The 13,024-nt window shown below is 45.6% G+C and overlaps 1 protein-coding gene across 5 annotated transcripts in view; it reads left to right on the forward strand.

The window, feature by feature from the left end:
- LOC103277646 (uncharacterized) overlaps positions 1–7,721 on the forward strand; it is a 111,465-nt gene extending 103,744 nt beyond the window's left edge. For all 5 annotated transcript variants that reach the window (XM_062972097.1, XM_062972096.1, XM_062972101.1 and 2 more), the window contains one exon: positions 7,521–7,721. In XM_062972097.1, the coding sequence (XP_062828167.1) occupies positions 7,521–7,617 (97 nt within the window). In that variant the 3' untranslated portion in view covers positions 7,618–7,721. The remainder of the gene's footprint in view (positions 1–7,520) is intronic.
- Positions 7,722–13,024: the final 5,303 nt, after the last annotated feature.

Genomic DNA, 13,024 nt, shown 5'->3' on the forward strand with positions numbered 1-13,024 from the left:
ATTTTGTTTTAAACCTTCCATGTTTGCAACTTGTACCACCACAGGAAAATACTATACCCCCCCCCCCCCCCGCCTTTAGGTTGGGGAAAAATAGAATGAAAAAATAACATTGAAGAATGAAGGAGGTTTTGTCTGATGAAGGACAGCTGAGATTTTATGGCCATCTTGCATAAACAGGTTTTACCCGGAAACACCAAGTAAGTTCAGCTCTCCTTAAATAAAGCAAAATAGTTCCGAGTTATCACAGCTGCAATGGTTAAAATTACGTTTGCATCCCATCCATTATCATAAAGTAACACAAATGAAGTCAACAAACCTTTGGATGTAACTGGACCATTTCCAAGAAAGTGCAGAAGATAGAATCCTTTGAAGTCAAATATTTAAATCAGTTTTGGGTTTCTGCTTTTGTGATGACCCATGGGCCTTGTAGTCCTGCTCATGACATTGTGATGCCTGATGAAGAAGAAAACTTGGGTTTTTTACCTTCCCAGTCAGAACTGGATTCTTCCCAGACAGATTCTTCCCAGCCAGATCTGGGAACCTTGCACCTGCAAGAGGGTTATGTTCCAGAAGTATGTCAAACAAACACTGAGGCTACATCTCCTGTGTTTTCTCGCCATGAGTTTTGTAAACAACAGAGAGGTTTGGAAGCGGCCTCGCGCAGGAGTGCTAGAATAATTGCTAAGAATTTAGCCAATTAAGCCTGCTTTCCATGAGAATCTTTAAGGAGTCAAACATCTGGTCTCAGAGATTAGCTTTCGTTTCTGGTTCCCAGAGAACTGCTCTCGGCGGGAAAGTTAGACTCTATATAGGTGTTTTACCCGCGGAGTAACTTTGCGGAGTCAATTCGTCAGCCTCCGGAGCGAGTTGTGTCTGGACAGCGCGCTCCGATCCAAGCCTCGTTCCTGTTCAAGCCTTGTTCTTGTTTTCAAGCCTTCGCTCCTGTTTCCCAGCCTTGTTTACCTACGGACCTTGCCTCGCCTTTCAGGACTAAACCTTGCCTTGTTTCACGGATTTTACCAAGTAATTCCACGGATCTTGTTCTTGTTCCTTGTTACCTTGTGCCACGATTCAAGCCTTGTTTTCAAGTATCAAGTTAATTCCTAGCCTTGCTCAAGTTCATGGACTAAAGGACCTTGTCATCTCCCCTCACTTTGCCTGGCAAAGTGAGTGTTTCGGTTATTGGATTACAACTTTGGACCTTAATATTTCATATTGGACATTGTTTCTTTGGACTAATTTTGACCTTTCCTGAAAGGTCTGCTTCTGGACTAACTTTTACATTTGCTTTTATTAACTTTATATATTTCCTTAATAAAGATATTAGATAGAATCTGGCCTCTGCGTATGGTTATTGGTGCTCTGTAGCCTGGGTCGTGACAGTTTGACTCCGCCACCCTAAGCACCAATTAACCTCGGCCAGAATGTCTACCGGAGCCGGACCTGGACCGGGCGGCCAGCCGATTACCTACACCATCGACAAGGATGAGGTGGACCGAATCCGTGATAAGCTCAATGCACAGGATGGGGAAATAAAGGGTTTGAAGGAACGCGGAATCCGTCTTCCGGCCATGGCGTTGCCAACCAAGTTTACTGGAGAAGCTTCTAAGGTTCATGTTTTCCGTCGCCAATGCCAAGCTTATCTAGAGGCCCGTGCTGCCGAGTTTCCCCAAGAAGACATCAAGGTGGCGTGGGTTTACAGTCTTCTAGACGGGCCAGCGGCCAACTGGGCGACGGCACTGTTCGACCAAGCCTCTCCACACCTAAGATCAGCGCAACGCTTCTTGGACCACCTTAAGGAGACTTGGGGAATCGAGGACAATTTGGAGGCAGCCGGTCACAAACTCCGCCGCCTCTTCCAAGGAAACAGACCCATGTCTCAGTACATAGCCGAGTTCCGAGTGCTGGCCCACAACACCGGCTGGAACGATGTTGCCCTCAGAGGACAATTTCGGGAGGGTCTCAACATTGAAATGCTGGAGGAAATCTCCAAGGTGGATCCTCCCCAAACGCTTGAAGCACTCATCGATCAATGTTTACGGGCTGAAGTCATGATTGCCAACAGGAAACAGTGGGTACGAGGCCAGAGCGGTAGAGCTGGGGCAAAACCCCCCGCTCCCGCCAGCGTTCAGCCGCGTCCAGTGTGGAGACCCCCACCACCATCCCCATACCCCAGAGGGAGCGAGGAGGTGCCGATGCAGTTGGGCAATGTGCGTCCCAGATTAGATGCCGCCGAGAAGGCCCGCCGCCAACGCCTAAATCTCTGTTGGTATTGCGGAAATGGGGGCCACTTCGCCAGAGAGTGCCCAGCCAAAGGGAAGCCCGCCGCCCGTCTTGCGGCGGCGTCCTCCACGGAGACGAAGGCGTCTGAGGCGGCTGGCACACAGCCGGCGGGGGAAGCCAACGACCGGGCGTAGAGAGGCTCGCCAACCCGGTCAAGAAACCCATTCAAGAGCCGCCAACCGGGGTCCTGTTCCTTCTAGTGGTCACCTTATGGTCAGCAAAAAAGGGACCCGTCATGATCCACGCCATGATAGACTCAGGAGCTACCAACAATTTCATTGATAGAGAGTATGCCGACTCTCTGGGATTACAATATCATGACTTCAAGAATGCCCGTGTGGTGCAAGCCATCGATGGCCGCCCTCTTAAGACGGGCCCCGTAAGCCAGTGGTCGGAACCCACCAGGATGTGGATAAGGGAACATATGGAAGAGATTTCCTTCTTTGTTACTGAGGTTCCCCATTTCCCTGTGATTTTGGGGATTCCATGGCTGACACTTCACGACCCAAACATCTCCTGGTCCAACAGAGAACTGCAGTTTGCTTCAAAGTACTGCCAAAACCATTGCCTCGTAGCCAAGGTCTGCCATGCCACAGACACCGAGCCCATTATCACCTTGCCAAAGAAGTACTCCGAGTATTGGGATGTATTCAATGAAAAAGAAGCCGAAAAATTACCCCCACATAGACCTTATGACTGTGCCATTGACTTGGTGGAGGGGGCCCCGATCCCGCGAGGGCATCTCTACTCCTTGACTGAACCAGAGCAAGAAGCTCTCAGGGAATTTATAGAGACAAACCTTCGCAAGGGATTCATCAGACCCTCTCAATCCCCAGCCGCCTCCCCAGTGATGTTTGTGAAGAAGAAGTCAGGGGAATTACGCTTGGTGGTGGACTACAGAGCATTGAACAATATCACTAAGCGGAACAGCTATCCCCTGCCCTTAATCTCGGATCTACTAGACCGACTTCGAGGAGCCAAGGTCTACACCAAGCTGGACCTACGGGGGGCTTATAATCTAGTTCGCATCAGAGAAGGGGACGAGTGGAAGACCGCCTTCCAGACTAAATTCGGATTATTCGAGTCCCGAGTTATGAATTATGGTTTATGCGGAGCTCCCGCAACGTTCCAGCATTTTGTCAATGACATTTTTCAGGACTATCTAGATCGGTTCTTGATCATCTACCTGGACGATTTTTTGGTGTTTTCTAGATCACAATCAGAACATGAGAACCACGTTAAAATGGTGTTACAACGATTGCGGGATCATGGACTTTATGCCAAGCTGGAAAAATGCGCTTTTGATCTACAAGAGGTAGATTTCCTGGGGTACCGCATCTCGCCTCTAGGGCTCTCCATGGACCCGACAAAAGTTTCAGCAGTATTGGAATGGCGGGCGCCAACCAACAAGAAAGAGGTGCAGCGATTCTTGGGGTTCGCGAACTATTACCGCAAGTTCATTCCAGATTTTGCCCGCTGGTCTGACCCAATCACCAGCTGCATCCGTGGGAAACAGCCCTTCCGCTGGACTGATCAAGCAGAGAAAGGGTTCCAGCAACTAAAGAAATTATTCACATCCCAGCCAATCCTTCAGCATCCAGATCCTGAAACCCTTTTTGTGGTGCAAGCGGACGCCTCTGATGTGGCAATTGGGGCTGTGCTCCTACAACCGGTGGGAGATCACCTTCATCCTTGTGCCTATTATTCTCGTCAACTAACCGCACCAGAGAGGAACTATACCATTTGGGAAAAAGAACTATTAGCCATAAAGGCAGCTTTTGAAACTTGGAGACATTGGCTAGAAGGGGCCAAATTTCCCATTGAAGTCCACACTGATCATCGGAATCTAGAACATCTAAGAACTGCCCGCAAGCTAAATCAGAGGCAGCAACGTTGGGCTTTATTCTTTGAACGTTTCAACTTCCAGATTCATTATGTGACCCCAGCCCAAACCAAGCAAGCAGACGCCCTGTCACGTAAACCGGAATACGCTGCAGGACGCAAGGAGACCTTTGAATCCCAACTACTACAACCCGAGAACTTTGCCACGCTCACAGTGGGGAACACCAAATCCACTCCCATTGATTCAACTCCCTCTACTCCAGGACCCATCTGTGCTCAAGAAATCAGGGCTAGTCAGCAAGCAGATGCCTGGGCGCAGGACCAACTTCGTCAAGGTCTGCATTTTCCCTTTTCGCTTAAAGATGGACTGCTTTGCTATAGAAATCATGTTTATATCCCACCCGGACCGGGCAGGGAAAAAGCACTTCGTCTGTGTCATGACTGCAAACCAGCAGGGCATTTCGGACTATTTAAAACCATGCATCTGATCCTAAGAGATTTCTGGTGGCCCAAGATCCGCAAAGATGTGGAAAAATATGTCAACACCTGCCCAGTATGCCAGCGCTCCAAGATAAGAAGGGAGAAGCCCTCAGGGCTTCTACACCCCCTTCCTACCCCATCTCGCCCATGGGAAATAATTTCTGCGGATTTTATCACTGACTTACCACCTTCCTGTGGATTCACCACGATCCTAGTGGTGGTGGACCTTTTCACCAAGTTAGCCCATTTCATTCCCTGTGAAGGCCTTCCCACGGCCCAAGAGACTGCAGATTTATTCCTCCAACATGTTTTCAGACTACATGGATTGCCCAAGAGTTTGGTCACAGACCGTGGATCCCAATTCACCTCTCATTTCTGGAAGGCACTACAAAAACTATTGGGCATAGACTCTCGTTTATCTTCAGCTCATCATCCTCAAACGGATGGGCAAACGGAGCGCACCAATGCCACTTTGGAACAGTACCTTCGCTGTTATGTAAACTACCAACAGGACAATTGGGCTTCTCTGTTACCACTGTCGGAGTTTGCCTACAACAATGGAGTCCAGGCTTCTACAAAAGAAACGCCGTTCTTTGCAAACTACGGCTTCCATCCACGTTTCTTTCCCCCTGTCATTGAAACTTCAGAAGTTCCCGCAGCAGAAGATTGGCTGCAGGAACTCACAGCGGTGCAACAACTTTTGCTCCAGCAACTGGAACAAGCCAAGGAGGACTATAAACGTCACGCGGACAAACATCGCCAGCCGGGCCCCGAAATCAAGGTAGGAGATCGGGTTTTTCTGTCCACTCGCTTTTTGCCCTCCCATCGCCCTTGCCGGAAGTTAGATGCCCGTTTCATTGGCCCCTATCCAGTGGTGGCGCAATTAAACCCCGTGACTTTCAAACTCCAACTTCCGCGTTCAATGCGCATTCACCCAGTGTTTCACCGCTCCCTGCTCCTTCCGGCGGATGGTGTGCGGCCAGATGTAGACCGGCCGGCCCCCGTCCCTATTTTGGTGGATGGGGAGGACGAGTTCGAGGTTCAGGACATTTTGGATTCTCGCTTTCACCGCCGCCGCCTGCAATATCTCATTGACTGGGTGGGTTTTGGCCCTGAGGAACGCTCTTGGGAAGACGCCTCCACAGTCCATGCTCCTGATCTAACCCGTCGCTTTCATCAGACCTATCCCGCCAAGCCACGACCTCGCGCCTCGGGGAGAGAGTCCCAGTTTGGGAGGGGGCTTGAGGAGGGGGATAGTGTGATGACCCATGGGCCTTGTAGTCCTGCTCATGACATTGTGATGCCTGATGAAGAAGAAAACTTGGGTTTTTTACCTTCCCAGTCAGAACTGGATTCTTCCCAGACAGATTCTTCCCAGCCAGATCTGGGAACCTTGCACCTGCAAGAGGGTTATGTTCCAGAAGTATGTCAAACAAACACTGAGGCTACATCTCCTGTGTTTTCTCGCCATGAGTTTTGTAAACAACAGAGAGGTTTGGAAGCGGCCTCGCGCAGGAGTGCTAGAATAATTGCTAAGAATTTAGCCAATTAAGCCTGCTTTCCATGAGAATCTTTAAGGAGTCAAACATCTGGTCTCAGAGATTAGCTTTCGTTTCTGGTTCCCAGAGAACTGCTCTCGGCGGGAAAGTTAGACTCTATATAGGTGTTTTACCCGCGGAGTAACTTTGCGGAGTCAATTCGTCAGCCTCCGGAGCGAGTTGTGTCTGGACAGCGCGCTCCGATCCAAGCCTCGTTCCTGTTCAAGCCTTGTTCTTGTTTTCAAGCCTTCGCTCCTGTTTCCCAGCCTTGTTTACCTACGGACCTTGCCTCGCCTTTCAGGACTAAACCTTGCCTTGTTTCACGGATTTTACCAAGTAATTCCACGGATCTTGTTCTTGTTCCTTGTTACCTTGTGCCACGATTCAAGCCTTGTTTTCAAGTATCAAGTTAATTCCTAGCCTTGCTCAAGTTCATGGACTAAAGGACCTTGTCATCTCCCCTCACTTTGCCTGGCAAAGTGAGTGTTTCGGTTATTGGATTACAACTTTGGACCTTAATATTTCATATTGGACATTGTTTCTTTGGACTAATTTTGACCTTTCCTGAAAGGTCTGCTTCTGGACTAACTTTTACATTTGCTTTTATTAACTTTATATATTTCCTTAATAAAGATATTAGATAGAATCTGGCCTCTGCGTATGGTTATTGGTGCTCTGTAGCCTGGGTCGTGACAGCTTTCATGGATACAAATGGCATAAAATATACCAGCCCATTAAGAACTGATAAGAGAACGTCACTTGAAGAAAGCAAAACTCCAGTGAAAGCAGTATTATCTCATGAAGCTACATAATTTAGAATTCCATGGGATAGAAATGTAGCAGTTCAAGATAGATCAAAGTCATACAATTTTCTAGGATGGAAGAGAAACCAGCAGCAAAGGTAGACTATATGCCAGACAGGACAATATAGAGCAGTGGTGGCAAACATGGGCCAGAAGGAGCACGCAGAGTCCTCTCTCCTGGCATATGTGCTGTCACCCGCTTATCTGCCAAAGCATGCAGGTGCCTCACAAACTACATAACCCCAAATAAAAATATTTCCAAACCATGATGTAAAACAGTTAAAACATATTTTAAACAGTATTCCCTTACACAGTTGGTTTGTGCTCATAAAAAGATAAAATCAGAATACACAAGATGGTTATACTAGGATCATAGGAAACCTGAAATCTGATCCATACCTTCTATTAACAGCACCCAAAAACAGCTTCAGCAATAGCCGCCAATGTGACATGGGCAGTAGAACAGTGCTTCTTAGCCTTTTTGATATCTGGAACTAGCAGGACTTTCCCCAGTGTGCCAGGGATTGCCATTACATTTGTGCCCATTGACTACAGCTGTTTCTTTCTTTCCTAGAAACTGTCCAGGGATCAACAAGATCCGGCTCCAGTCCAGATACTACCACTACTATACTGTTACAGAAGACACTATCCTACTACCAATGTTGATATAAACAATGTTGTTTAAACATTATTTTCTATTTTATGTATTTATTGTCAAAATATTTATTGCACTACTTGGTTTTCTAAAAATATCTAAAATAAAATAAATTGTCAAGATGTTTGTCTCTAGAGTTAAATTATCTGCACAATATCTCTTCTGAGCTCTGAGAAACTGGTGAATTCTTGTCATAGGAAGATGATATAAGTAAGTTAAAATAAATCTGAATCAGGGTGGGAGTGACATGGTCCTCCAAATGCTGATGAGCTGCAACTTCTAGCAGCCTTCCCCAGTAGAGTTAAGGTGAAGAATTTGGGGACTTGCAGTTCAATAACATCTGGAAAGCCAATTACTCCCCTTCCTTGATCTTTAATACGGAGATAGCCCTATTACTAGAGTTTGGACAAGTCTCATTAACCTATCTCAAAGGATTTTTGTGGAGCTAAAAATGCTTCTCTGAGCCTCTAGGTGTAATAAACCAATAATGGTTAGCATTGCCATACAACTAGAAAAATATGGCATTGACTCCCTGGCTGAAACATTCTCTTTTTTTGCTGTGTGTATGAGAGAGTGTGTTGTGTGACTACCATGTAGAATTACAGAAGAAAATGGTCCACATTTCATTCCAATATCACTAGATTTTCAATGTGATGTTCTCATATTATTGATGACAGGTTGAAAGGTGGAGGTTTTTCCCCACAGGTCTGGCAGAAAAGAAATGAAGTACATCATACTGGAGATAGCCATAGAAAAAAAGATTGTTTAATAAGCAAAGCTATTGGCACTTTTGTCAAGAGAGACAGAACAAACAAAAACCCCAGGCCTAGAAGACTATTACAAAAAATGAGTAATTATTTAATTTTAAGTAACAGCATTGAGGACTTGTTTTAAAACTGAAGTTCCATGATATAGGAATCTGGGACAGTGAGTGAGGCGATCATTTTACCTACCTGAAATACTGTACACAACAAGAGAAAGAAAGAGGCCTCAAGATGACGTACACTGACTGAAAGACTCCCAGAGTACACAGAAGGAGTTTGCTATTGCCTCCCTCTGAAATATAGCCAACAGCACCTAGTATTCTTTTGTGAATCTCCATGCAAGTATTAATCAGGCCAGAACATTTGACTTCCAAGATAAGAGGAAATATGGTGCCTTCAGAGTGTTTATATCTACCAGGGATCGTTTTCCTGCTAGCAGATGATGCCTTTTTAAATATAAGGGTTATATATAATATAAGCTGCCTACAATGGTAGGAAGGAATTACTATCTGGATTATAGTTCATGGCTAGTGACTGTGACAGCTAGAAGGTTTTCAGTGTTGTAGTCCAAAAAGTAACTTTTACACACCCTGACAACCAGACTGAATCAGCTTGAAGTACTTTGTCTGTCCAGTGGATTAGATGGGTGTTATTACCAACTATGACCTTACAGCAGGCATGAGCAATCTAATGCCCAGGGGCTGGATGCAGTCCCCTGGGCGCTTACCTCAGGCCCTCTTCATTTTCCTGTCCTCTCAGCATAAGGACATGGCGGCTGGCCACATACTAATGCAGAAAGGACAAGGGAGGAAGGTATGCAGCAGCTGAGGCACTCCAGAGCCCTCTGGAGCACTCTCAACCACAGCATGTCTCGCCCTCCTTCTAGCATAAGGACGGTGCGAGTAGCACCATATTTATGCCATGAAGACGGCCCGCAGCGGTTAAGATCACTCTTGACTATCACCTGTCATGTCCTCCTCCCGGCATAATGCCAAGAGGACAACCCGAAGATCTGGGAGGAGGATTGGAGAGGAGGATCGGGGCAGTTGCCACATGTCTCGTTTTCCTCCTGGCAGAATGGGGCTGCCTGACCCATCCTTACGCCAGGAGGACAACCCGAGGATGAACCGAGCCCTGCCACGCCCCCTCTGTGCCCCATCCACTCCCTCCCAGCCCAACCGCCTTAGTTGGGCCAATAATGAGGCCCGAAGGCAAAAAAGTTTGCCCATGCCTACCTTATAGTGTGTGAATGAATTGAGACAAGTTCTGAGTACACATGCCTATCAAAAATCTTGTGACCTTGACAATAGCACCCCTTAGGCAAATAAGCCATACCCACTGAGAGTTTTATAAAAGGAGAATTTTAGCAGACACACAACAAACTAGATATACACAATAGTTGCACTGGGGAATAGCAAATATTGTGGCAAGCTTCATAAATGGCAAACAGTACAAGCAAGGTGCAAAGAAATACCTAATACAACACAGTTGCTTTAGGCCAAGTAGTCCAAATAAACTCACAAGGCTATAAAGGTTTGGGAATTAAACAATGTGAAGTTCTAGTAGTTGCAAACAGAAGAGGTGAGAGAAAGAGGTTCAGAAGAACGTCCAATATAATACTTTTCCCCAATCCACACATAAATACCAGAGAAAGAGGAAGCAATTTAGGGGAAACTGGAATATGTAGGGAAATGTTCCCAAAAGATTCTAGAGATGCAGGAATGTACAGATCTTGCTATCTCCTAATAAAGTTAATGTACATATCTTGCCATCTCCTAATAACATTTCTGAACTCTATTGCCAACTACCCTGTTCACTTCAGCCATATTCAAGGGAAAAGTAAAAAAGAAACATGCTTTGGTTCTCTTTGACTGAAACACTACACACATAACTTACCTAGATTTTGCCCAACAATAGTACTCCTCTGTAACCATGCAGTCTATTTTCATATAGGAAAAGGTTTAGGGAGAGAGAGAAAACCTTTTACTGCAAGGAACTTCAATATTCAAAGATACAAATATTGTGGCAGTGCTTCTTAAGCTATCAAATGTGGGGGACCAGCAGGGTTTTCCCCGAGTATGCCTAGGAACAGAATCATATTTGTGCCTATTGGCTACAATGATTTATTTTTATTCTGGAAAGCTGCCATCAACCATGAGTCAATAGTTTGTGAACAGGAACTGGACCACAGACCACCATTTTCGGTAGCACTACTTTGTGGGACAGGGGGAGAGAAAGCGGAAGCGTAAAGTGAGAAAATGGATAAACTTGAATAGAGCCAGCCAATTGCAGCTCATGGAATCCTATGGAGGCCTATGGGACAAAAATATATAATCCGGAGTCATGTCAAAATGATAGTAAGGTTTAGACAAAAATTGAGTTGGGGTGAGTCAGAGATACAGATAGAAAGGGGAGAGGGTGTCTAATCAGTCTATCAGAATATCCTTTAATTGCTGGACCCATCACCTTAGCTTCTATCTCAAAAAAGCCAACCAGTTTGAACCAAATTGTATGCTGTACAAAGCAGCTTAAAGGTGCATTGGAAAACGAAGAGATAAAATTTGCCTATTCCGGGGTCCAGGAAAGTTAATTTACCTGACACTCTTAGAGGGTATTGTTGAGCTATATTAGATTATAGAGAATTGTTTCACATTAGTTAATAGTACCTTCTATAGCTCAGAAATAGTCTTTTTTCAATTAATGGAGCTTTCCCAGGTAAAGTATATAAGGCATGAGTGCAGTCTATCATCCAAAACCACAACCCCTGAATGTATAGCAATGGGGAATGTAAAATGGCTAGGAGCCTGCGGTGTCATTCCACTGATGGCAACAATTCCATCAGTGGAACCAAGAATGGGGTAATTCACTTCCCCAGTCACTCCTTGAACCCTCAAATTTGCTCCAAAGGGATAGAAGATAAGGGAATACAGGATAAAGGAAAGGAGGGGAAAGTTCTGCTCAGCTAGAAAATGTGCATCAGCACAGTGTCAAATCTAACTCACTCATTAATTTCATATTGAATTCTGTTATCCGCCATTAAGGGAATATTGCATTATTCTTAGGAAGTAATGTATTCAGAGCATAGTAAGGGTGAAGAAAGAATGCAGTTTGACATCACTTTAACTGCCTTGGCTCAATACTACAAAATCATGGAAACTGTAGTTTTACAAGATCTATAGTTGGTTCTTCCAAATAGTTCTGGAGCCTTACCAAACTATAACTCCCATGGTTCCATAACATGAACTATGACATTTAAAGTGGTGTCAAGCTGCATTAATTCTCCAATGTAAATGCACCCCATCTCGGTAGATTGCCTCATGAATTTTACACAGCTCTCCTTAAATTAGTACTCCTAAAAACAAATGATTTTCAATTCCTCTTAGGCAGAGAGGTGTTGTCTCCCCTAAGCTCCAATGGGAGACACAGTCAAACTCTGGGCACTTCCAGATAGGAATTAAACTCACGCTGAAGTGGCTGAAGTCCCCACAAGCCCCCCAAAACCCGGGCATTCCAGGGGAGGGTGGCTACATGCCCCGGGTATTCCCAGGACTACAAAGGAGTGAGTCCCCACGGGCCCAATAGCCCATTAGACCCGGGCCTTTCAGGTTATTCTGAATTAATTTGTTTTTACTGGGGCTGTTGTTTGGTAAAAATCCAGACAGGTCTCACATTTTGGGCTTGTCTGGATGGGCCCTCAGAGAGGTGTATAACTTTCTTCTAAATATTGACTCCAATCAAATACTTGCACTAACTAGAATGGTTGACTAATCTGTGCTCAGCAGCGGCCCTAGGTTTTTTCAGTATGTAAGCAAACCTAGCCCCCTCCCCCGAAATTACGCCCCCCCAACTCCAGAAATCTTGCGAAATCTCGTGAGAAGAGTGAGGACTTCCTTGTTCCGCAGCGAGCAACCCAATGGTCACCGCCGCCACCACCGCGAGAGCGCCCAGCAAGGGCTGCGCCCCAAGCGGCAGTTTCAACAGCTTCAATTACGAACCGGCCCTGTCTGTGCTATAAGGGTTTTAGATCACTGCTTCATTGGCATGAAACCAGATATATTTTCAAGTCTCTATCTGCATGTGTGTGTGTCTTCAAGTCCTCTGTTGATTAATGGTGACCTCATGAACTTAATAGCATTTTCTTAGGCAAGGAATACTGTATTTGCTTGAATCTAATGCTCACCCTTTTGGGCTAATTGCCTTCCTAAAATTAGGGTGTCCATTAGATTTGTGTAATGTAATCTTTATGTTGAGCCAAAGCAGAAGGGGAAGCTGCTTCAGGGGCATCAGGCGCATTTGAGGGATGTCATCTCTAATTTAATTGCCCTGGCTCAATCCTAGGCAATGCTGGAATTTGTAGTTAAGTAAGGCATCAGCATTCTTTGCCAGTCCCCCATGATCCCAAACTACAGCCCCCTTGACCCCATAGCACTGAGCCAGGGCAGTTGAAGTGGATTCATTCTACAGCATAGATGCACCCCAAGTCTTTCTTTTCCATTGCTGAACGCTTTGGTGTTTGAACACTTTTGTTTCTAAAGAAGGAATTCTAAGCAGGCAGCCACTGTAATGTGCACCTCTTTTGGCCAAATTACAAAGAGTTCACTTTTTGCCACTGCACATTACAATTGCCAGCAAATACTTTTTTAGTTTCAGGGTTTTGAA

This window comes from Anolis carolinensis, chromosome 2 (genome assembly GCF_035594765.1).
Source record: "Anolis carolinensis isolate JA03-04 chromosome 2, rAnoCar3.1.pri, whole genome shotgun sequence".
NCBI lineage: Eukaryota > Metazoa > Chordata > Lepidosauria > Squamata > Dactyloidae > Anolis > Anolis carolinensis.